The sequence below is a fragment of the Perca flavescens genome, chromosome 15, assembly GCF_004354835.1.
Source record: "Perca flavescens isolate YP-PL-M2 chromosome 15, PFLA_1.0, whole genome shotgun sequence".
Classification (NCBI taxonomy): domain Eukaryota; kingdom Metazoa; phylum Chordata; class Actinopteri; order Perciformes; family Percidae; genus Perca; species Perca flavescens.
The window spans coordinates 21,490,530-21,517,056 of NC_041345.1; the positions used below are offsets into that span (position 1 = coordinate 21,490,530).

The window sequence follows — 26,527 nt, forward strand, 5'->3', positions numbered from 1 at the left end:
ATGAATGTAGTAATGTAAGTGAGTTTTTATCTTTCATGTAGAAACTGAATGTGACTGAATTTAAATAAATAAATAAAATGTGGCCCCAAATTTCAACCTAGCAACCCTTGCAGAGACTTGTAGCATGATAAAAGACAACACAAAATAACAGAGATGGTATAGGTTTAATCTGCCAATTTGGTTTAATTAATAAAAGACATTCATATTTCTAATACTTTAGTGTGCAAATATAAATTACAGTTTGTGTATAGACAGAGAAATCTGCCAGCAAAGTTGCCTGCAAGAAATGTTTAAAAATGTGTTTAATTTAAATAATTTGATTGATAAACAAACTTTAATGACAGTTTAATGACAAGACATACAGCAGAGGATGAAAGTGAGAACAACATACATACAGTACAAATCACTGTAAACGACAAACACAGTGTCAATACACAATAAACAGACAATATAAACATATTTAAAACCAAAAATATAAAAGAGAAGTGAGATTGTGTATAAGAGTTCCTGGATTTATTAAATACTATTTTGTGTTTGTTTTAAATACATTTCTTGTGGGTAAAGCTACAGTAAAAATACTACATGTTACAGTGAAGACAAATGTGATGTTGCTATTGTAAAAATTGACAATTTCAGGGTGAAGTCAGGTCCAGAGCATGATGGGCCAGCCTCAGGTTCTCTCTCAGCTCATCCATCTCTCTTTCTGTTTTGGCCCTTGTGATGCTCATCTCGGTGTACATGTCTTTGTACTTCTTTGTGGCGTTCCTCTTGTCCTGGAATGTGGACAGACATCAGGTTCACTTCCCGTCTTTGATTCACAGTTATTATTGGATCTGCTGTACGTGTGTGACTCTCACCCTCTGTGCTGACTGCAGGTCGTCCCTCAGAGATGTGATCTCCTGCTTCAGACACTGCACCTCAGACTCCTTCACTCGCAGGGTAATCTGAGAGGAAAAATAAAAATAATCAGCTACATATCTTTAGTTTAGAACTTCTTCATACTAACATGACACATATGCGCGTGTTGACGAGGGTTGCTAGTGTTTAGTACTTCATGTAAACTGATTGTAAAGCCCATAAAACAAAGGGAAACTGCCATAGAAGAGAGCACCCAACCTCCCATTCAGATGTTCAGATTTACTTTATTAGGGGCCGGGCAGCTCTCGTATTTGCGGCCCCTCTCGTATTTGTGGATATTATTAGGGGCCGGGCAGCACGCTTTTCAGTTCCCTCTCATTTCTATTTGAACTGTTACCTTTCTCCACCTTCACACAAGAGTGAATAAAGAGAAGACGTACCTCCATTTCATACACATCCATTCCCTGACTGTGTGGCAGGTCGTCCTGCTTCGCCAGAGAACAAAGTCTGGTGATCTCTGCTGCGAGGTGACCGCTCAACTCCTGGAGGAAAGTCAGAAACAATACAACAATGAGGCTTCTTACTTATTATTGACACTATGTTTTTGAGTACACATCATACTCATTTTTTTCTACAAACAAAAACCTTCAGAATAATTTAAAACATACTGCAAAAATATATAAAATTCTACATATAAGGGGTTTAAATTAAGACACATAGTTTCTACACCCTGGATCTCTGTGGGTATTAAATGTGTAGAAGAACATGTAAAGGATGTATTAAAAAGTAAGTATTAGGGCTCTCACCTGGTTTCTGGTCCTCAGGTCTTGGTTTTCCTGCTGGCACTGACACAAAGCCTTCCTCTCAGCATCCAGAGCCTGGACAAGGTGTACATTCTCCAGACACTTCAGAGAGAACTGCTGGGACAAATCCTCAAGCTCCCGCTGGTACGAGCAAATCTCCTCACTAGAAAAACACACAGATATTCAACATAAACATATACTCTTCATTAGAACATGTTGGAGAAAACTCCGTCTAAATGTGCTCACAGTCATCAGTTTCAAGCTCCACCACAAGATGCCCAGATATAAAGTTTGTCTGGATAATGGGTCCTACATGCAAGATGTACCTGTGTTGCCTGAATATGTCCTCCAGGTGTGTGTTTCCTGTGCTGTTCTCTGACTGACATCTCTTTTGCACCTCCCTCTCCAGCTCCAGCCGGTGGGCGTTCTTGACGGCTTTGATTGCTGAGAAAGGTGAAATTAAGGGGGTGTAAGATTTCATGAGATCAATGAAGGATTTTAAGCTAAATATCAATTTTTTTTTATTGAAGCTGCCCAGGAATCATTTACAAATGTTATTAATATAACCAGGGCAAAAGTGCCTCCGTCCACAGCAGTACCTGTACATTCTGTATCGGTACTTCTGCCAGACTGGGGGCGTGTCTAACTGCGTGTCAATCAGTGCTCATGCACACACATTCATTCTCCCTTGTGGGGGGAGGGGCTTAGGAGACCGTTTTGGGCTTCAGCAGAAAGGGGGGGAGGGACAGAGAAGTTGTCAATGTTCAATTTTTTGGCTAAGTCCTGGATCTTCGCAATCCTACCTACAGCACCTTTAAGAGTTAGATGGGTTTTATTTTTCCTTGCAGGAGGACTTTTCAAAATAAAATATGTTGTGGACAGGAGTAATGAGAGTGTCTGCTCACCGGTTGCCGTAGCAGCGGTCTCCTCCTCCAGCAGTCTGTCTCTCTCCACCAGGAGACGCTCGACATCCTGTTGGTGTCGACGCTGTAGCTCCTCGACCACCTTTAGGTGAGACTCCTCCATGAAGGTGAAGCTGTGCTCACACGTGACCTGGAGGACACGGGTCACTTACTTAGAACTTTCTCGGTCCCATATCTTTATCATTTCAATGTTATTAATAACAATACTTTTACCATTAGAATATCAGTTTGCTTATCATGTTGGACTAATGTTTTGGTTTCTCTCAATTAAAATTAAATTGAGAATTGTATCCATATTGAACTTTTTTATCCCCCTGCCCCAGCGCCCCGCCATTGGTTTCCATAACTTTTCTCTGTAGTATGAAAAAGAATAATAAAAAGACACTTGAACATGCCTGCATTTTTTTAATATGATGTGTCAAATTGGTGGACTTCCCTTTTTAATGTATGAATTTTGTCTAGCATGATGAATGAATCTTAAAATACTGTCTATGTAAACCCCTCCAGCTCTACTTACCTTCAGCTTTTCCATCTCCTTCTCATGTTGCGTCTGAACAGAACTCATTTTCCCATCAAGCTCTTCTTTCACTTCCTTGGCCATGACGGCCAGCTGCTCCTCCAGCTCCTCCACTCTTCTTCTCAGCACTACAACTTGCTCCGTCTCCAAGCCCAAAGGATCGGTTTCCTTGTGGGATGCGTTACTTTTCTCTGTGTTTTCCTCTGCTATCTCCTGGATCCCCAACTGACATTCAACACATGAAAGTGGGATTTCCGGGCACTCAACCATCTCCGCTTCCTCCCCAATTCCATCTGCAATACTTGCATCTGCTACCTGTAACTCAACTGTGTCCTGTGGGTAAGTCTCTTTTGTCTGGCAACATGCGTTCATCTTATCGGCCAACGACGACGAAGACGACCGCTGTTCTTCTACGTTTGACAATCTTTCTCTCAGCTCCCGGTTTTCTTCCATCAAGTCCACACAGTTGCTGCAGATGAGAGAAGAAGCGAGCAGCTTCTGTTTGGTTTCCTCAAGTTGCCTCTCGTATTTTGACTGAAGCCTGCTTAAATGACAGCAGTGTAACGCTTCAGTTGCTGCAGAGTGAATTAAACCAGACCAGGGGTGCTCAGAAAAGTGAAAGTCAACCATCGACTGGAGTTTGTCGTGGGCTGAGGTGTCGACAGAGGAAGCGAGATGGTTCAGCAAAGAGATTTTCACCTGGGTGATGCCTCTGAAATGTTCCATCTCATACAGCTGGGGATTCAAATGAAACATCCTGCTTTCATCTATCTTTTTGGTTTCAGTCTCACTTGCAACATTCCAAACAATATCCAGATCTTTCAAACCTTCCCTCCCTTCATCTGTGCATGTCTCAGAAAGTAGACGATGCCCTAAAAGCAACATTTGTTTCTCCACCAACATACGTTCTGTCGCCTCACTAAGAAGCCCTTCTACATGTTTCTCGTCGTTAAGCTCGGAGGGATTGGCCTTCAGTTTGTTGAGCAGCAAACTCCAAAACTCTTCCTCCCACTTCAACTGACTCTCCACTGTTGGCTTCCTCTCTTCCTCCTTTCTCAAACCGAAATCCAACTCGTCAATCACCTCCAACAATTTCTCCAAAGCTTTCAACCTCATGACCATCCCGTCTATCACTTGCCGGATCCTTTCTTCACCAGAAACACATCCGTCGCTATCTCCATCTTCCAACCTCCTCTTCTCCAACTCTTGACTCAGCCCCCTGATGTCAGCCTCCGCCTTTGCAGCCGTTTGATGGCAACGTTCCTCAGCTTCCTTCAGCTCTGCGTTCTGTGTCCGGAGCTCCCTGCAGGTCAGTTCTGATTGCTCGAGCTGTCTCTCTAGCCCCGTCAGCTTGGCCTCGGTGGCCTCGAAACATCGGAGCAGGTATTCCTTATTCTCCTCTTCTGTTTCTTCGGTTTCTGTTGGGACGTTCAGCTGCAGCAGCGCCTCCATCTCCCTCGTGTTCTCCTCCAGGGAGGTGATCAAGGTCTGGGCCTCAAGGAGCTGCTGGTCTCTGGAGCTCAGCTCCCTCTCCAGATCTTCCACCCTTGTTTGTCCCAGCTGTTCCACTTCAGGGAGGTGATGGGGTTCAGTGTACCTGCTGCTGAGCTCCACTTTCAGCCGCTCTATCTCGCGGTCGGCCTCCGTCAGTTGGTTAAGCATCTCCTGGTTGCGCTGGTTCAGAGCCTCGTTCTGGCTTGTGAGCTGCTCCACCTCTTGGGAAAGCCTCCTCACCATTTCCTGTTCTGGAGGTAAATGCTGCTCTTCACAGTAGCTCGGCGGGTTGGCATCTCGCTCTGCAGGCGACTCCAGAATGAATGAACTATATTCACTAATATTTATTTGTGTTTCTGAGCTGGGAACCTGGTCACAGTCGTCTCTGACCAGCTGATTCTTGTGGTTAATTGTTGCAACGTCCAAATCTACAGTTTGTCCGTCAGTCCGAGGAAATAAGTGTTGGCTGTCTGATGCAGGTGATAATAATAAAGGTGCGTCTTCTGTCTCAGGATGCAAATCCCCCAGTTCTTGGAAGTTGCCCTCTGAGTCATGCAGCCAGATGCTGGGCGTCTGAGGCGGTTCCAAGCCGAGCTGCTTCTGCGTGCTGATAATGTTCAGCTGGAGCTCTGTGCTTTCTTTGCACGCATCCATCAGGGTCTGTGCGCTGCTGTTTAATGGCTTTTCATTTGTGTTTGATGGGCAGAAATCTGCTTTAGATGTTAGAGGACTGTCCGGCTTAAAAAAAGAGAAAAGGGGACAAATAGAAGCATTAGAGACCCCACAAGTATCAAAAACTGAGAAAAGCAAGTAGCTGAGGTGCAACCTCTGGCGGACCTGCTGCTGATAAAATCCTGCTGTACTCAGCTGAGGCTCCAGCTCCAGTCTGCAACGCTCCGACTCTGCCAGCTGAGCCTTTAGATCCTCCACCTTCAATAGACAACCAGTTACTATATAAAAGCTTCTTGCATCCCAAATCTGCAGCTACAGTACAATTATCAATTACATGTAAGAATAGAGCTGGGCAATATATCGATATTATATCGATATCGTGATATGAGACTAGATATCGTCTTAGATTTTGGGTATTGTAATATGGCATAAATGTTGTCTTTTCCTGGTTTTAAAGGCTGCATTACAGTAAAGTGATGTCATTTTCTGAACTCACCAGACTGTAACGGTTCTATTATATGCCTTTACCCACTTAGTCATTATATCAACATTACTGAGGATTATTTATCAAAAATCTCATTGTGTAAATATTTTGTGAAAGCACCAATAGTCTAACACTACAATATTGTTGCAGTATCAATATTGAGGTATTTGGTCAAACATATCGTGATATTTGATTTTCTCCATATCGCCCAGCCCAATGTAAGAATATTGGTATGAGTTGAACTCATATTTAAAGCACTCACCCCCTTCCTGTAGCCCTCCAGCATCTTCTCAATCTCCACAGAGTCTTTGGCTTCAGTAAACAGCGGGACACTTCTTTCCGATTTGAACACTGTCTTCTCCACCTGCTTCCAGCACTCTTCAATCTCTTCTTCCACTTTCTGCTGTGATTTGGGACTCAGTGCTCTGACATCTGCTGCTTTAACTCCAATCCCCTCCCAACCCAGAGGGAAGCCCAGCATGCTCTCGTACTTCCTCCTCCTCTCCTCCCTCCTCTTCCTCCTCTCCAGGTCGCCTAGGTCAAGCGAGCACTGAGCTTTAGTCCTCTGAGGATCCAGAGACAGTTTGTTGGGAGGCCTGAACTCGGCCCAGTCGAAGGTTTTGTGGCGCCCCTCCCGCCGTCTCTCCATCACACTCTTGTGTTTGGGGTGAGAGTCTCTTTCTGTGGAGACGTCGGCGGGCAGAGAGTCCTGAGTCACATCTGGTTTGGGGAGAGCTTCAGGTGGGCTGCAGAGAACGTGGAGGCCAGGTAAACTGCACACAACATATAGGTATGTTTAGATGGAGGATAGGAAAATAGCACAATGTAAATAAAGATGGAACAATTAGTATATTTATTTAGTCGAGTATATGTCAAACATTTTGATAACCAATTAATTGTTTAAAATGTGAGGATTTTCTGCTTTTCACTGTTTTATGTCACAGTAGAATAAATATCTCTGGGATTTGGACTGATGGTCGGACAAAACAAGTTATTTAAAGATGTCACCTTGGGCTCTGGGCCATTGTGATGGCCTTTATTTTTAGTTTTTACTATTTTTCCAATATTTTTTATAGACTAAACAGATTAATCAATAATGAAAATAATTATTGGTTGCAGCCCTAGTGTAGACACATCATGTTTCTAAATCCTAAAACAATGGGTCGGATGCAATTTGCCACAAACATTTTTTTTTATATAACTGGTTTGAAATTTTACATTTAAACATTGACACACTATGGCACAAAGTGATTGGTGGTGATGGCCCAGTGGATATAACACATCCCTTTGGTGTGGGAGACCTGGGTTCAATTCCCACTCTGACACATCAACCAATGTGTCCCTGAGCAAGACACTTAACCCCTAGTTGCTCCAGAGGCGTGTGGCCTCTGACATATATAGCAATTGTAAGTCACTTTGGATAAAAGCATCAGCTAAATGGCATTGTAACATAAAGAGTATTTTAATGTGACTTTACCTGGCTACATCAGGGGCGATAGCTGGACGGATGTTTTTCATCAGAGCCTGGATCCAGTTCTTGCGTATCCCTGAAGTCATGGCCGACAACGTGTAGACACCCTTTGGGGTCTAAGAAAAACATTTACCTTAACTTCATGTCAATGCAAAAGATACAGTTTTGTCTGTTTAGTGTGGAAACTGTTTTCTTACATGGATCTGAAATCCGTAGTTCCTCTGCACCTGATACTCAGACACATTATGACACTTTGTTAGGTCGATATCTCCTTCGAGATCTGAAGCCTGATGGGAGAAAAGCAATATACATTTGAACTTCTTAACTGAAACAATTCTTATTTCTATTGTAAATTATATATAAACTGATATCAAAATACCTCCTCAGCTATTGAGTCCTTATAGTACCTCAGGCTGTAAGTCGACAGCACAAACCAATATTTCTTCCACTAGAGGGAAGCAAAAGACAAACAAAACAATGATCAAGAAGTTGTTAACAAACAGAATCAAATGGAAAGCATTTAAATCAATCAGTCAGTTAAAGATGGCTTACCTGCTCATTTTCATCCAATTTGACCATCCAGCCTTTTTTAAAGTTTAATAAATCTGGCTGTAAAGAAAACACAATGTTAACACTGTTGCTATAGTATTCCCAACAATAATCAGACTTGTGTGTAAATTAAGTATTTAAGAAGAATAGGATTATATTTTTTAAATTTAAATTAAATGTTTGCACTCCCGAAATACACACACATGCACAAACAGGACCACATGCATTAATGGAGAGCTGTCAGAGGGAGGAGGCTGCTCATGGACAGGCGCCCCCTGAGCAGTTGGGGGTTCGGTGCGTTGCTTAAAGGGTCAATCATTAGTGCCCAGGAGGCGAACTGGCACCTCTCCAGCTACCAGCCCACACTCCATACTTGGTCCACGTGGGGACTTGAATCAGCGTCCATCCGGTTCCCAAGCCAATTTACAGTGTGGTATTAGTACTTTAACTTCAGTTAAGGGTCTGAATACTTCCTCCAACACTGGTGCAGTCACAGTTTTGGAAAGTGCTATGAAATATTGACATTCTCACATAGAGCTGTTTGGTCTCTAGGGGTCACAACTGGGGTGGCCGTACTTTATTTTTTACTCACACTGTAGTTCAAAGGGTTACGTCTCACTGCTACCTCCCCTGATGCAGATTACAGCCACAAATAATAATTATTTAGTTTTTTTAAATTGTTAGTAAAATCCCCAATCTGTTTGGTGACTCACTGGCATGATGGTGTCGGACGTCCTACGGTCCAGAGACTTGGCTCTTCTCTGGGGTGGGGGTGCAGTGATCTGGGCTATGTCTCCACATGACTGGAGCTTCTGTGGAAGGCAAACAAATAAATAAATCGAATGATAACTTTGTAATGATTAACTTCTTTCATCACTAACATTTGTTTTTGTTTTCATCTGCAAGACGTGAGGTGTTTTCTGAATCAGGACGGTGGCAGTTTGTATGTGCGGCCTGCATTCCATCAAGCAGAGTAACCGATAGTCTGGATCCTTGGCACAGACGTCAGCTGTAAGGATTAGGCCTGCTGTAGAGCACTGCGGGGAGCCTAACAGGCTTTTCCACCGCCTGTTAAACTCTTACTCACACCACCACTGAACTGCACACGGATGACTGCATTTGGCTGCATGTATGTGGAATGCATGAAAAGGTTTTAGACGCAACATAATGCCTGATACTTTGTGACTTTCTGTTTAAAAAAAAGAAAAAATGATGCTACAAATCCAGAAACACTGAGCGAGATCCCTGCGTGCTTCTTATGATCAGGTTTCATGCTGGCGGATAGAGCTGCACGTATGTCTTTCAAGTCTGAATTACACAGAATTAAATAAAACAAAGGGTATGTTTTTTTTTTTGTTCACTTGAAAAGATTAATTCTCCCCTCTTATATAACCACATTTCAACAGGAAAAAATGAGCACTTTGATCGTTACAGAACATTCTTTGTGTTTTTCTTTTCCTGGCATTTAAATTGAAAACTATCCAAGGACACAACACATGGAGGAACACAGTGCTCTGGGCTGCAGTGATCTTTCTTTCTTTTCTTCCCAAACAATCGCTGACCGCTGCAGACAGAGCCTGTCCTCTGTTTGGTGAAGAAGCCTCCTTAAGCTGGATGGGGGAGAGTGGGGGTGGGTAGGAGGAGGAGGCTGTCTTGAGAATCTCAACTCTGAGGCCTGAATGAACTCCAGACAAGCTCTTTTGACCTTCTCCTGGCTACCAAAACAAACGCACCCAAAGACACATAAATCCTCACATGGGATAAAATGTGCTGTGGAGTGTATTTAAAGGGCAAATCCTCTGGAATGAGCCTGTCTGTTTAATCAAAGATTAACAGCTGCCACAGTGATGACCATCTGGGTCAAAATAAATGTACTGTGATCATACTTTTACAGTTGTTTTCTATATGAGCTTTGATCATGGAGGGGTTGTTTCATGAAGGTGGCTCAGGAAAGCAGTTTTTACTGTAAGCCCATCGAACTAAACCAGTTTCATTAAAGCCCACTCAGAGCTGAAGTCAAGCCTGGTTTATTTAATTTCATTATCTGAAACACAGACCTGAACCATCAAGCACTGATCACAATAATTCACTGTGAAGAAAACAGACATGTAAAGATAAAACCTATGTTCGTGGCCACCGAGCAACAGACATTAAACATATAAAAATGGAGAATAAAATATTGAAGGGAAACCAAATAAAACCACAGCCAATGAATAAAGTATAAGAGAACTTGTTTCATAGTTTAGGAGTGAGCTCCAACTCTTCTAACATTGGTAATCGTGGATAACTATCATAAAGTTGGGGGATGTTGCATAAAGCCTTAATAATACCTTCTTTAAGTAAGTCAGGCTTATTTTCAGGAAAACTCTGTTCCATAAAGGAGGTTTAAATAAGTCTAACCTAAGTTAATGTGGAAACTAATCCCTCCAGACTAGCCTGGCCTCAGTCAGGTTAGTTTTCAGTGTTAGCTTCACCTCAGAAATAAACAGTGTTACACTCAAACTGACAGACTGAAGCACAGTTCCTCCCCAAAGGTTCATCTTTACATGTAAAGTGTATGTCACATGTTGACATGTGATGCACTTAAAGGTGCAGTAGGTAAGACTTATAAAACGAACTTTCTGTCATATTTGCTGAAACTGACCCTATGTTTGAGTAGAACTACATGACGCAGGTAATTAAAAAAATAAAAATAAATCCTCTGGCACCACCTCCAGCCTGTAGTGCGATTTGCAAAAAGGCACAGCTGCCTGTTCAGATGCACCAATCATGGCCAGGGGGGGGGGTGTCTAACTGCATATCAATCACTGCTCATGCACACACATTCATTCTCCCTTGTGGGGGGAGGGGCTTAGGAGACCGTTTTGGGCTTTAGCAGAAAGGGGGTAGGGACTGAGAAGTTGTCGATGGTCAAATTTTTTGGCTAAGTCCTGGATCTTCGCAATCCTACCTACAGCACCTATAATTGCATGATTAGAATCTGAAATCATATATTTTGTATTATATTGTATTATTTAATGACATTTAAAGAGAGAGCAAATTTTTTCACCATATGTACACACATAAAAATAAAATGAAGTAATCCATGATAGAGAGAAATAAGCTCATTATTTACTTTTTATTTTACTGTACTCTACATCCCTAATTATACAAAGAAAGTTTACATCATTCTCGTGCGATTTGAACCCCTGATGTCATGATTACAACAAACACAGCAACAAACCCAGCTAACAGAGTACAGCTGAGCTGAGTTCATCTTTACTTTTGACAGCGAGTGAACATGCTGCTGACCTACAACTTGCAGTCTAAAATTCTCTTTTGCATTGTTCATGGCAGTGATTTTGTTTTCCGAATTATACTGAGTTATGTCCAAAGATTGCAGATTAACCCACTAATCAAGGTTCAACGTTCAGATTAGAAATGCAGCTTTAGTCCACTCTACACACAGGCAATTCAAATTCAAATATATAAATTAGAATAGAAGAAAACAATAAAATAGAACAAAGTATATAAAAGTAGCACTAAAGGAAGAAATACAAATGAAAACTAAGTTGCATTTACAAGGAAGATATACAGTTATTTATGTACACAGTATAAACATTAACTAAGTGAATTATCAATTATAATATTGTTGCTGTTGGGCAGAAACCTCATATCTCCATATTTAGATAATCTTTTTTTCATTAATCAATGCTATTGCTCACCCTTTACGTGTATCTGTGGGTTTTATAAATATTGAAACAGTGACAAGGCAATTTGACCTGACATCGTCTGAGTTAAAAATGTTTTTCAAATTAGCCTTTTTCATTTCCTGAAAAAACGGTTTAGGACATACAAGGTTTTTACTCGACAGCGACGATATGCAAGTTACAGTGAAAAAAGACTTTAGGTATTAGTGGGAATGAGGGTAGTGCAAAAGTCTGCTTCCTGATTCAGAATTTCCTGAAAATAAGCCTGATATACTGAAGTAAGCCTGGTTGAACTGGTATTCTTGCTTTACGTGGGCTGTTTATGCTTCATGTATGTGTTCTGTTGATACTGTCACAAAAAGACAGACACCCGTCTTCTTAACGTCTACTCACCTCTTTAATCACTAGTGTCTGGCCTGACAATTCACAGTGGCTATCATTCACAAACAGATGTGCACTTGGAAAGGAGGCATGCCTTTTTCAGTTCATCAGGTTCAGTAAACACAGGCCGTCCCTTAATTCTGAGCTTTGAGATTCTCGTAAAGAGTCCTTGAGAGTTCCTGACATTACGCTGTATCTTGTTTTAGGTCAGAGGAATCCCTGTAAAAGGTCTGCAGGAGGAATGCCGTCTTCCAGATTATTACACACACAAAAAGAGGCAGGCAGAATGCCTTCAGGGCATCGCAACCAGTTCTGTTCACAAACAAAATGCAGCTCTGAATGAATCACTGCCTCTCTCCCACCTGCTGACACATGCACCCACTCTCACACACGCTTGGAGGAAACACAAGCCCTGACACGGCAGGATCGACTCGTCCACGCGTTTCATGCCAAACTCTCAGCACCTTCTTTTCAGCGCTTAAACATGAGAGTTGTGAGTTGTTACGACGCAGAAGACTTCAATGAATAACGTTTTGTGCTTGCACACATTGGTTGACTGATTCAAACAGAGATTGACTTTGTCCAGCCGTCAGACACCGTTTGATCAGGTCAGAGCTTCATCGGTAGAGTGAGGTTTTTCTCTGAGTAACAACTGGTTGAGTGAATCATGTTCAAACCAGCCCACAGCCAAGCCCAGTACAGGCTGAGTGCAGCTGGATACAATGACTGGTCTTAATCATGACAAAACCACTTTGAGATTAATCAACCATTTCTCTTTATGGTTAGAACTATCAAATGGTAGCAAACAACCGCAGTCAGAAAATGGGTTTTTAACTGTTTGATGTTCATGTTTAAGGCCCTGAAAACCTATTTTCTTAACCACATTCCTACAATATGCTATCAGCACACTGTTCTACAAAGTTACAATGATAGTCATTACACAAGGGATATTTATGCTTCTATAATAATAACATAATAAATATAATCATAACAATGTGACGTCACACTGGTACCCCTCTACCTCAGGCGGCCCACACATAACTACCTGATCAGCAACTCTGTCTCTCTGGTTTAGGCCTCATTTCATTTGGTTAGGCCTTTATTTTCTTTCCATGTGTCTTGTTTGGCTAATTAAAACTGTACTGTACAGACATGAGAGTGATACTGATTGTCTCATTTAACTCCAAGCAAGAAAGCAAACAGTTCCCAAAATGTTGAACTGTTCCTTTAACATACACTGGATGACATGAAATTGGTGGGGGTTTTTTACACTGAAGATAAGAATAAAGAAGCATGCAAAAACTTGCAGAAATTCTATAAATGTGTTGCTTTGGTGATTTAAAAGTATTACTGTATGTTGTTAAACAAAACACGCCTCATGGATGACTAACGTTCAAGGTATTTTGGGCACGTCCAACTAGGAGGAGACCCTGTGACAGACCCAGAACACATTGGAGGGATTACATATTGTCGCTATCCAAAAAAAACTCTTGCAGGTCCAAACTTGGTGATTTTTAATCAAAAGGAGAAGGAGTTCTTTTATGGGTCTTAAAGTGGAACTCCATTACATAGAGTCTTGTTGGCACATGATTTTTCCAACAAAACACATTTTCTTTCCGCTCAAGATCTGAAAGTTGTCTGTCGGATTCTCTGGTCCTTTCCGAACCGTGACGAGGACTCCGAGGACAGTGTTTTTTTTTATATACTGGGGGGCCGCCAAAATATAGCTATTAAGAAATGAAATTGACATTTAAGGTTGAAAAAATGCCCCTTTATTGTGTATAGTTCAAGTTTTGCGTTTCTTCAGTGGTAGCATGCCACGTTGGGACAAGACACACTTCCAAGACCCACAAAAATGCCTGACAAAAAACCAGAAGCAGTCAAAAATATTTGAGTTATTCGAAAGAGATGCACACTATCAACCTGACGGCCTGAGGCGACGTAGAAATATCAGATGCTGCCTCTGGACCACCAGAGAAGCACAGGAGGACAGGATTGGATCCAGCCTGACTGACCCGAGAAAAAGTACAGTTCCTGGCTGTACAGAAAATAAAAATAGGCGAATCGCTTGAGGTCTATTTCTAATGTCTGCTTTTCTATATAAATAGCAGAAAACTGGCTAACTGTAGCCCCTTTTAGTGCCTCTCACACATAGCATTGACAAGCCTGATAAGCGCCTGAAGAAAAACAACGTCGTACATGACCCAGATTTATTGCTCTACAGTGGCAGTAAATTCATGGGCCCGCTGATAACTGCCCTACATTCACACCACTCCTACAGTCCATTGCCCCCCCCCCTCCCCTGTTGCATCTTTTAAATATGTATAATAAATATTTATATATGCAGAGAGGGTTCTAGCTGAATCTGAGGGTGTAGTTACCGTAAAATAAACACATTTAAAATCCTTGTGGATTATCTGAAGAATATGAAAAAGAAAGAACTGGGGGACTCCCAGTGCCTTGGACAGTGAGAAAATGTCTTTTTCTCTGCATTTTTTCTTTTTTAATCTTAAATATAATTCTACACTTATATACATTTTATAAGAAACTTTTGAACACCAATTCTTAAAATGCTCTAGTGATTTTGTATGTCTACATTTTACCTTTGGCATGTCCTTTGGGTGTGTTTTCTTTAATATATAAGCCATTACAGGTTTCTACGACAGCGCAATTTACGGTATAGTGGGCGGAGAAAGACGCTGATTGCCTGATGGGTGTCAGGGTTGATAAATACTACGCAAAATGTGGAAGCATAGCGTGCGCTATTACCGAACTCGCAACAGACGCAGCGCAAACTGCGCTAGTGTTAGTAAATCTAGCCCTATGTTTCTCTCACTATGACTCTAGAGTCGGTACTCCGAAGCTAATCGCAGTCACTCTCTCAATTTCTCCCTCGCTCTACCACCCGCTCCCCGCACACACACATGCCGGCTCGACGCACACACCAGCGCACAAGTATAAACATCAGGCCACTTACGTAGGCTACGGCGAAAGCTCTACGTGGAGCCTCTGCAGGACCATAAAAAGGCCTTTAGACACCCTCCCTGGCCCTGATTGGTGCATCTAAACATTTAACACATGAGCATTTATTTCCTGCATTTAGTTCTACTCGAATATAGGGTCAGTTTCAGCAAATAAGACAGAAAGTTAGTTTTATAAGTCTTACCTACTGCACCTTTAAACGTGTACTTGGTGTGGTTACCTCTCTCTTGTTGGTGCGAGCTTCTCTTCTGCCCCTCCTGGAAACGCCTGTCTCCACTTCCTGCTCTTTCTCGGTGGCCTCCGATCCCAGCAGCCTCTCTGTTGATCTGCCATGGCTGGAAAACATGAGCAACTAATTAGTGAGAAAAAAAAAACAACAAAAAACTGCAGGCTTCCCTGACCTCGCTAACACACAGGTGGGTTCTGACATAATTTCCATCAGCATGATCACTGAGGATGACAGCTTGATAATAGACTCCAAACAGCACCTGTGCAACAGAGCAGAGCCCAGAGGACACTAGATCTTGTGTCTGATCAGTGTCACCACTGTTATTGTTGCTGTCAAGAGTTATCACTCTTAACAGCACTCTCAACATCGTTACTGTTAAGAGTTGTCACCACTGTTATTGTTGCTGTTTAGAATAAATAAGAGCTGACATCCTTCCAACTGGTGTCGGAGGTGTATTGTGTAGAAGTAGAGAAGGTATGATATGCCGAATACACCAAAGTAACCTGATATAAGGTATACACAACTGTGATGAAAAGCAGTGTTGTCAGTTAAAAGTTGGGATGTGCTGATGTGTGCCGATAGGAAGTGGATGCCAAAGGATTACGGTAAGATTTACATTATTTTTATTTAGTGGGTTTTGTAAGCACATAAACATACCCAAAGATTTTCTGGTTTTTTTATACCACTGGTTTGGCAAAATAAGTTATTTTAAAATATCAATTTGTGCACTGGTAACTTACTGATTGGTATTTGTGATTATTTTTGACATTTTATAGAGTAAATAATTAAAGAAGCAATAACAAAAGGATCGCTCAGCAGATATAATGTTCTGCATCTTAGTTTAGCCTTTAAGCATGCTAACATTTGCTAATTAGCACCGGACGGAGTAACGGTGCCGCTGAAAAATAGCCTTGGGAAGGAACTTGTTTTGGTGGAACGTGTGTACGTTCAAAGGTTGTTTTAGCCATGCAACAGAAAACTCAAATTGGACAGATAGTCTAGTTAACTGTCTGGATTTACCCTGCAGAGATCTGAGGAGCAGTTAACGATAGTCCTCATGAATCCACCGGAGTTTAAAATTCCAACACAAAGAAAGCGGAAGGTAACAAACATCCGCCGTAAAGAGTGACACAAAGTAAAATTTTGACCTGATGATGGCACTAGAAGAAGACTGAGATGATCACTAAAATGTTCATCCAGAGGGGAACATGTCTGAACCAAATTTCATTGTAGTCAATCCAATAGTCACTCAAAACAGAACAAAAAAGAGGCATTAATGTAGCAATATTATCATATAACAATGATGGGAGTTTTTAGTTTTCTTTGACCCCAATGAATCTTGACATAACCTTTAAAATCCTATTTTCAGATTATTTAACATAGTCTGTAAAAAAACATAAAACATGACATCACCGTGTAACTCTTATATCAGTACATTATAAATGGAATAACTCCTGTAACCTTTTCTTGAGCCTGATGTTTTAGTGCCCGCTCTGCCTCTGGTGGGTTCAGAGGGCTTCATGCCCTAAAACTGCGCTTTCAGCTGAAGTCTACTTCCTCTGACAGGCAGGCAGACAGTCACTATTAAGGTCCTGAGAAACAATGCTGAAGATATCTAATTACACCAGAGTTTTGGAATTTCTGGCCTTATTTGGGGGGCATTAAGCATTTTCTGTTTTTGTTTCCCAAAAAGGCAATGAGTGAAGAAATGAGATGTATTCTCCTCACGTGACCAGTTTACATGCTGCTGGGGCACAAACAGGGAGGGTTTCTTTAAGCTAAATTTAAAAATGCAGCAGTCAGATCTCTAATGGAGGGGTAGAGCGTGAGCCTTTGATCTGGTGTTTAGCAGTGTGTGATGGCTGTTCGGCTTTTTACTGGGGGGGTAAGCAGAGAGGCATTGGATGTCCTTTGTGCTAATTGCTTGCACATTTACCCCCTTTTCCTCTGCCAAGGCACTTTAAATGGCTGTTACCAACAGAATACATAAGAAAATAAACACCAGACTGCTGCCAAACACAATGTATTGAAGACTTATTTACACATATCATCAAAATTGGCTGAAAATCTTCCCCTGATTAATTTCTAACCTTTTGTTCTGGCTCAGATTCTTGTTGTTTGCTGATGTCTGGATGTTGTTTGACTCAGCCAGCTGGTTGTTACTGCTGGGGGCGATGTATCCACTTCTCACCAAGTCCAAGGAGCCAACTGGGCCACTAAAACTGCCAGTAGAGACCGGGAACAGGTAGCTAGATGTGTTGCCTGGATATAGAAAACAACACAAAAGGGTTTCAGACTGTTAAATATACTGAAGGCAGGAACACAGTTTGTTACAATTCCACACTAACTCGCTTTAAACAGCCAGCAGCCAAAGAGCTAGATGAAATCATTCTTCTTTTGTGTGTTTAAATCACTATGTCAGGGTTCACACTGAGGCCAGCGGCTCAGAGTTTTTCCTCTTAACATCTAACGTTGTGATATACAACATTTTTCTCAAATTTAGGAAATTACCTAAAAGTTAAAAGAAGCAGCTCAACCGGATTTTCTGGATGATAAGATAAAATACTGAGTGGTATGAAGTGGTTCAATATTAAAAACAAATTGCTATGGTAATGCTGACAAAACCACAAACCAGTTTCAGTTCCATATGACAGCTAATTAATCATTTTCATTTTGGCTGCTACACTCACACAAACAAAGAAAAGACTACAGTGACTTAATCATGAATAAAAATCAACAAAACGGACAGATGAACTGGACAGGAGAAGAGATGACCTGCAAAAAAATAAAAAAATAAAAATTATATATATATATATATATATATATATATATAAAAAAACTTTAACTTTTTTGGTATTTAAGTTTTTCTCTAATACTTAATAAATAATTTTAGGAAACTGCTTGAGATAAAGGAAGAACCTTAAGTTACAAACTAATATATTTAGAAGAATACTCCACCACTTTATTGCACTCCTATAACACAGTCGTAGTCACGATGGACAGTTTAAATGTTTAAAGTTGATACAGCAGAAACGGAGGTATTGTCTTTTCTTTTCCACACATTCTTCTTCTTTGTCAAAACTGGTCTGTTAAGCTCACTTCTCTCTAACTCCACACCTCCAGATTTGTTTCATTTTCAAACTTGTCTGGTCTTCACCCCCAACTGATGCTGACTCAAGTGACATCACTTGAAGACATTTAACGGACTTCACACAGTTCCCTCTGGAGAAACTAAAGGCTTTATACTACTTTGTACACATATGTCGTAGAACTGACTTGATTTTGGGTTTTTTTGGCCACTGGGAGCAGTGGAACAAGCTGTAACCACAACATTGTCATATTATTACTGTATTAAATGTATATGGCAACCATAGCTTATTTACACATCCAGCAGACATGGTGCAACATTCATTAGGAGTAGTGTTTTTGTCCAACTGGTGAATGTAAGTCCAATATTCTCTCTCTTTTCCACTCCGTTACCATCTCCTGAGGGAATTATCTGTCTCTTCAGCTGCTAAATGCTCCACTCTGTTCACCAGCTAGTCTCTAACTGTCTGCTGTTAGCTGCTGAGCAGGTAGTGTACAGTGGGTTTATCAGTGTTTTCCCTGAAATCAGCTGTTCTACTTCAATACAGTTAATGTGCTAAAAAACCAAAACAATGAGCTGAAAGACGTTAAAACGCTCTGTAAAACTGCAGAGTTGGGTGATCACTTTCTGTGGGCTTGGTCACTCTGAGCGACACAATAAATCCATTGTTAATATAGCAAAACTGTTTAGTGCAGTTTTATTGGAAATCTTACGATGTTGAACCCTTGTGTTGTCTTCCCGTCGACCATGCAACTTTTTGTTTTTCTGGGTCAAAATTTTAAATTTAAACTTTTTTTTTCAGCATTTTGGTCGTCTTTTTTGACACATTTGTCGCTTTTCCCAACGTTTTTGTCACTTTGTTGAAAGTTTTTGTCACATTTTTTCGATGTTTTGATCGATATTTTTCGGCGCCTTTTGATGTTTTTTTTCCCCGCACACTTTTGAAGCTTTTTCCGACATTTTTTTTTCAACGTTTTTTTCTTCAAATGCTATAAAATTGAATAAAACACCCAAATTCAATGAAAGTTGTAAACTGATATTTTATTTTACTTGTGAAAAGCATTGTATGGAACCATCCTCTTTATTTATTTATTTATTTATTTATTTATTTTTATTTGGTTGAAAGAACCTGAATTCTGATAGAGAAACTTTTGGAAAATGGGTCAAATTTGACAACAGGAGGGTTGAGTTCAAATGTTTCACAAAATCAGCCACTAATTGCATCACTTTTCATGAGTTTCCAGATATAAATCAGAGTGGATCCATGACTTAAATATTTGACTGTATGTGTCTGTATTTGATGTCTATTTAAAAGGGTGAGCTGTTTCATTTCTACTGCAATGCTGCTAAAAAAAGCTTGAAGAATTCAATGATGGTCCAGGAATCCAATGACAAGAGGGAACCCTGACAGAGCATATTTCATTAGACAGCCTCCTTGTTTGGCTCTCAGAGGGTCCCTCATACATAACCTCCATCTCTCTAATGAAGCAGCCTATAGGCACTGTCAGCAGGAGTTAACCCAGACCTTTATTACAGGACCTTTCCAGACCCTGCAATAAGTCTGACGCCAGATGGGTGCTGCTGTCCACTTTGTCACAGCACAAAGCTCTAGTAAGGAGGAATACCTGTCCTGTGCTAATCATCAAGCCTATTAGGACGTGTTTAAGAGGTCTTTTATGGATCGTGTTTGGCTTTTATGGTGCCTGAGGGTTAAAGACACACGTTTTCCTGCACAGTGCATTTCTGTCTGTCAGTCTGTTATGTAACTTCCTGCTAAAAATCCTCCAGCCCGTTCCCATGATTACAAGTCATTACTGGGTCAACATTCCTGGTTAAGCAAGGGTTAAACGAAATGTATAAATAAAAAGCTGGAAGTGTGAGAACATCTGCAGGATGTTAAGACAGTGAGAGAGAGAGGACAGGAAGTGGCTATGATTGGCTGACAGACATGAAAGCCTGGGTTATGTGAGTGTATGTTTTGATTCTGTTGCACCTGCAGGGGTCTTCTCCGGGCCCGGGGGATCTGAGTCTGGGACAGTCCACATGGGGGTTTCACCCGGTCCCCTGACCTGCTGGTCTTCCTGCCACCAACCGCAGCCGGACTCTGCGGCATTCTCAGAGGACGGAAAACTTTGTTCAGTTGCAGCCATTTTTGCTGGGCTGGGTTCCTAATGTTTTGTTAGACAAACAGAATGATCGTTCAGTAACACATTTTGATTTTTTTGTACAATGTTCAGAGACCATAAAAAATAATAACATACTACAAAGATTGGCTACAACTAATTTTCGTTGTTGAGTATCTCGATTCATTCCTCCGTTAACTGATTCATTGTTTCGTTTATAAAATGTATGAAAAAGTCCTGCTTGATAAATAATCTACACGATTCAAAATTGTTGCTGAATAACTTTCTGTCTGTCGATAAATCGCTTGTTTGGCCCTGAGGGTAAAAACAGGACATAAGGTCACTGAAACCAAAATGATTACTCATCCTAGTCATACATGTATATAAATGGGCTAATGTCATGGCAATCTGTCAACTAGATTATGAGATTGTTACAAGCTTTTTGAAAGCCCAAAAAAAGCTAAAATGGAAAGGGGATCATCCTCTGGAGAACATGAAGGCACTCAGACATTTTCAAAGCAATCTGCTGTCTAGAGTTTGATATTTTTTAGCAATGCTAGCAGCTTCAGGGATGGCAATGGTCAGTCCACCACTTTTGCCCAGAAATATCTTATTAACTACTGGATGGAATGCAGTGGTGGAATGTAACTAAGTACATTTACTCAAGTAGGCTACTGTATTTAAGTACAAATTTGAGGTCCATGCCACATTCTACTTCTACTCTACCACATTCCAGAGGGAAATATTGTACTTTTTACTCCACTACATTCATCTGACAGCTTTAGTTACTAGTTACTTTACACATTAAGAGTTTAGTGCACAAAACACATGTGGGTTATACGATGGTTTATTATAAATTAAATGACCTAACAATATATACAGTAGGCCTACAAGTTCATCTGAAATGATGAGCCGATTAATTACTTAGTTGACTGACAGAACAGTTTTGGATCGTTTCCAGTTTCTAAAATGTGAGGATTTGTCTGCTTTGAGTACTTTCACTTTTAATACTTTAAGTACATTATCCTGATAATACTAAATACTTTTACTTAAGTAACATTTGCAATGCATATTTACTTGAAACAGAGTATTTTTTTACAGTGTGGTATTAGTACTTTTACTTAAGTAGAGGACCTGAAAACTTCTTCCACCACTAATGGAATGCAATGTAATTTTAAACAGACATTCATGGTGCCCATGGAATGAATCCTACTGATTTTGGTAGTCCTCTGACTTTTCCTGTGGCGACACCAGCAGGTTGACATTTTTTTAGTTTTGGGTGAAATGTCTCAATAACTATTGTATGGATAGCCATGGAATTTAGAACATATATTCATGTTCCCCTCAGTATGAAATGTAAACACTTTGGTGATCCAAGATGAAAGGTTAGGGGTCGCCAAAAACATCAAGATTCATCCTCTGAGGATAATGGTTATCTATATTGAATTAAATAGCAATCAGACCGGTAGTTGAGTAATCATTTGGCCCTACAGCTGTTGGAAAAACTACAATGCGTGCCCAAATGTGCAGTGAAGCATTTGATGGACTTAGTTTGCTTTGCTACCTGCGAGGCAACAGGTTCCACTTTGCGTTTTTTCTTCTGATTTTGCTTGTTAGTCTGTAGATAGACCACAAGCTGTTCACTCCACCTGGTAAACAAAGACAGAACCAGCAGAGACAATACATTGTCACATAAGGAAACCTTATTACTCACCGCTCCTGTAATTTCTGTACAGTTTATACCAACCCATTAATGATCTCTTTATTGTCACCACGAATGAATATTTCCTGCTCCGGCGTGGTGATGCAGAGTGCATTTCTCTGTCCTGTCCTGGGCTCTGCATCGGTGATGTCTGCACACAGATTCATGTTCACTGTCCCCTGTGGCAAAGTGCTCGGCTGGAAGGGAATCAGAGGAGAGGTTGGAGAGCTAGTTATGGAATGTGGCTTACTGAAAGGACTGATCATCAGAATGAAGATGACTGACAGTTCAACAGAGAGTAGTTTGTGGTGTTAAGTGTGCAATGAAAGAGATTTGAGGGGATCACAGAGAGAGGGGGATGTGTGCATTAGAGGACAGGCTAAGCCCAAATCATCTGCTGTGGTTCTGCACACGACATCTGGTATAAAGATGCCGGCTTGATCCCAACATTACTGTAAATGCAGATATACAGAACACGGTTTACTGTACACTGCTGCCTTGTGTATATTTGTGTCAGAGCAGTTTCTTACCAGTTCGTCCAGGGCGAAGCTCAGGCTGCCGTCTTCGTACAGGATAAAGAAGCGCCGCTGCCATTTCTGACATTAAGACACAACAAATAAAATCACCACAGCGCCAATTTTCTTGGGGGGAAAGTCCCAATAAAGAACTAGAAAATAAAGGTGTGTATTTCAGCTCAGTTTAGATCATGTCTTACCCTTGACCTCTGCATCGGGTTGTCAAAATCTGTCCCCTCAGGAGCCAAACACAGCCAGCCTGCATAGATGGGTTTTGCCTGCACGGAGTCACAGAGGAAAAGTCGAGTTAGCATTCGGAATGCCTCTTAGATGTTGAAGCACAGCCTGTGATCACCTGACTGATGTGTAGAGCTAAAACAATTTGTCGATTGATGGATTAGTCAATTGAATTAGCATCTGTTTTTCTGTCTTTTTTTTGTTCCCTAGTTCCTGCTTCTCAAATGTGAGGATGTTATGATTTTCTTTGTCTTGTGTGATAGTAAATGAAATACTTTTGGACTGATGGACGGAAAAAAACAATTAGAGCTAGACTAATAAATCGCCCAAGTCGATACATCTGCAGCTATTAGTTCATAGCATGTCATAATCGACGCAATAAGAAACGTTTTGAGTTCATTTAGAAACACACATACATAGTTTGTCCCCCTGACAAGTTAATCTTTTTTTTTTTTTTTTAATTGGGCATTTCTGCCTTTATTTGATAGGAAAGTTAAGATATTAAAGGGGAGAGAGAGGAAGACACGCAGGAAAACCATCACAGGTCAGATTCTAACCCTAGACCTTCTGCATTGAGGAATAAACCTCTTTATTTGTGCACCTGCGCTACCAACTGAGTTAAACAGCCACACAAGTTAATCATTTTAACTGTGAAATATTCTGCTTGGTATGGACAGTCTCTTGGTCACAATTCTCCAACAAAAAATCTAATTTATCTGTATCAAAATTGTTTATTATGTCATGTGTTTGTGAAAATAAAAGATGTTTTAAACTATCACATACTGATATCAGTATCAGCCAGGCTATAAAAACAAAACATTTATGGACGTCCACGTTAGGTGTACGAAACTGTGTGAAGTATTTCTTTTTTTTTTACTATTTTATGACATGTAAAAGACCTTCAGATTAATCAATAATGAAAATAATTGTTAGTTGTTGCCTTACAGAATGCTGTCAGATACATACTGTATTAAAATGTACACTAGAACTCGATTATGCAAGCTGGAATCTACAGTGTTTGATTTCTCCGACATCCAAAATTGTTTTTAACTGTATTTAAGCGCTAAAAGCCAAGCCACTTTTCTATGACGGAACATGAATGCACCATTGTGGTAAACTTTTCAATCACTCCACACTGTTAACTCCAGACCCCTTAAATCTGACAGTAAGATAAAAAAAAAGAAAAATAATTAAATAAAAAAACATTTCTTTTCAGGTGGGACCAAATCTCTTTGGGTGGCAAAATAAAGTATCTTCTTGTTTGGCTATCTGGGCGGGAACTAATGATTACTTTCATTATTGTTTTTAGTTGACTCATCGATTTATCAACTGTCTATTTGTGCTGCAATATCGCTGACTGTAGACTTTTCTATCAAAGCAATATGCACACAGTATACATGTACTATTTTACAATATGTTAAAAAACAGTCAAAAGATGATCCACAAAATAGCTCTTTTTTTCTCTGTGAGCACAGTGACTTGAGTCAGAGTAATACCATGTGTAGTGTTTACAGGTTGAGCTATAGCGCTGAAATTACAGGGCACAGTGAAACCAGGCAGGGGGGACAGAGAGTAATAACATATTTTAACAATGCGAGGCATGCAGGAAGCCGTCATGATCATCTCTTTACATCACCTCCACATGACGGACCTGCAGGAACACTGTTTTCAGAGGCGTGAACCAGGTGCATTGACTGTGCTGCCGAAATGTTAAACCAATAGGTGGATTGAGAAATATGTATATATGATTAATTATATGTCATATATCCAGTAAAACCCGTATAAAACGTGAATTCAAAATGAGTGAACATTTGCAAAAGATCAATAAAGTTTACCAGTTTGAACATTAAATATCTTGTATTTGTAGTGTATTCAATTGAATATAGGTTGGAAAAAGATTTGCAAATCATTGTAACTGTTTTTGGTTACGTTTCACACAATGTCCCAACTTCATTGGAATTGGGGTTAGTAATTCCACAGTCTCAAATGCTTCTGTTTCATATCAGGTGTATTTAAAGTTACCAATTTCTAAACTGACAGCAATTATTAAAAGGTTTTACTTATATGACACATTTAATTTAATTGTATCTTTTGCTATAATGAAGAAGAACATGACAAATAGCGATACTGAAAGATTTTTGTCCCTTTATGACCCATTGTGCACTCCAGAACCATCATTTGTGACTATTTTATTCTTTTTTTATTATTATTATAAAAAACACTCCTACCTGACCTCCCCTGCATAGTCTCTAACTTAACCAAATATTTTACACATTTAACTAACGTCAGCTAACAGATCGGAGTACATACTTATTATTATTATTAATTATTATTATACAATATACATTTATTCATTTAATTTATTTTTTTTTTTACATTTTACATTTCATATTTGTATGTTTTCAGACTTCAAAATAAGGCTGGATTTACAATAGGTCTACATTATTTATCGTTAAGACAACTAGCTAACGTTAATATCCGGTCATTTTAAGATCCTAATAACAAAAAGGAGAAGCTACCACTACGTTGAATATTCACAAAGGTGTTTTCTTGATGTAAAAAAAAAATGGTTTCTTTTTTTTCTATTAATAACTTAAGGACAAATGCATGAAGACCATAATTCACTTTTAACATGAATTAACAAACAGTCACATTAACACATGAACAAAAGTTAAACGTTAACGCTACCTGCTCCATGTCATGGTCGGTCAACAGATGCAGCTCCCGGGACTTGAAGCAGTTTTGACATTTACTTTTGTTAAAAATGTTGGCTTGAAATTTGTTACAGGGACTCGTTGCCTTTTCTCCCGACATGTTTCAGTCCTTAGCTGGTGAGTAATCCAAACACGGCCCGTTCTCCCTCCTCCGGTACTCGGCTTTGAATGAAGCGGTTGATCCCGGACACGAACATCTGTCAAACGCGAGCGGGTGACTCTGTCGTCATGGATATGTCATTTGACGTGTTATCATTAAACAACATCCGGTCACAACCTACAAAATAAAAGCAACAGTTTTGCTTTTGCTTTAAAACAATTAAAATACCATATAACGATACACAGCAAGTAACCAATATAATGACCAATATGATGAAACAAAATAAGATAAGACAGTCTTTCATTGATTCAGCGTGGATATTCCCGTGTTGCAGCAGCACAATGACAAAAAAAATTGAGAAAAGTAGAAAATAAACAATTCGAGGTATATAACATGAGAATAGATTAAAAAAAAAAAAAAAAATAACACAACAGCAATTACATTCCAAAGTGAAAAAATGCAAGCATAGTGTACCTGATACACTGGCAAGAACAGTACTTATATTGCAATACTGTCTTAAGTGAAGTGACATCTACTATGACAGCTACACAAGAATACTATAAAACAATAGTAGTATTTATACTCATAAATAAATATGATGCAGATAATATAATAAACATATTAACATATTCTGGTATGATATATGGTATGGGATATAAAATATAATATGAGGTAAAAAGTAGTAATATAGCGTAAGAAAATATATGCTATATACTGTATACATTTTTTTTTGATAATCAGCTCAAAATAGATTGATTGGCTTTGATTTATAACGATAAAATTAGCTAAAAAATAACAAACTAGTAGGGTCAAACTGAAAGCAAGAACTCTTGTCATATTCAGTGAACAAACAGTACATTTCCCCCATTAACAGTTTTTCCCCCCAGTTAGTTATTGTACTGCATTATGGTTATAACAAATCAATTGTATTTGTCATGTTATCATATAAGGTATAATTCTAGCTTTTAGTTTTACCAATAATTATACATACAGTTT

At 39.9% G+C, this 26,527-nt stretch overlaps 1 protein-coding gene across 1 annotated transcript; it reads right to left on the reverse strand.

Annotated features, from left to right (window-relative positions):
• Window positions 1-145: 145 nt before the first annotated feature.
• LOC114569670 (myosin phosphatase Rho-interacting protein) lies at window positions 146-25,624 on the reverse strand. Its single transcript, XM_028599675.1, has 22 exons — window positions 25,406-25,624; window positions 22,681-22,758; window positions 22,496-22,561; window positions 22,011-22,162; window positions 21,828-21,912; window positions 20,134-20,308; window positions 17,143-17,314; window positions 15,044-15,158; window positions 8,485-8,583; window positions 7,775-7,831; window positions 7,602-7,670; window positions 7,420-7,509; window positions 7,229-7,338; window positions 6,014-6,524; window positions 5,433-5,525; window positions 3,102-5,333; window positions 2,567-2,714; window positions 1,988-2,105; window positions 1,665-1,824; window positions 1,299-1,400; window positions 858-944; window positions 146-773 (listed from the first exon to the last, which is right to left on the reverse strand). The coding sequence occupies exons 1-22, from the start codon at window positions 25,529-25,531 to the stop codon at window positions 633-635; spliced, it is 4,986 nt and encodes a 1,661-aa protein (XP_028455476.1). The 5' UTR covers window positions 25,532-25,624; the 3' UTR covers window positions 146-632.
• Window positions 25,625-26,527: the final 903 nt, after the last annotated feature.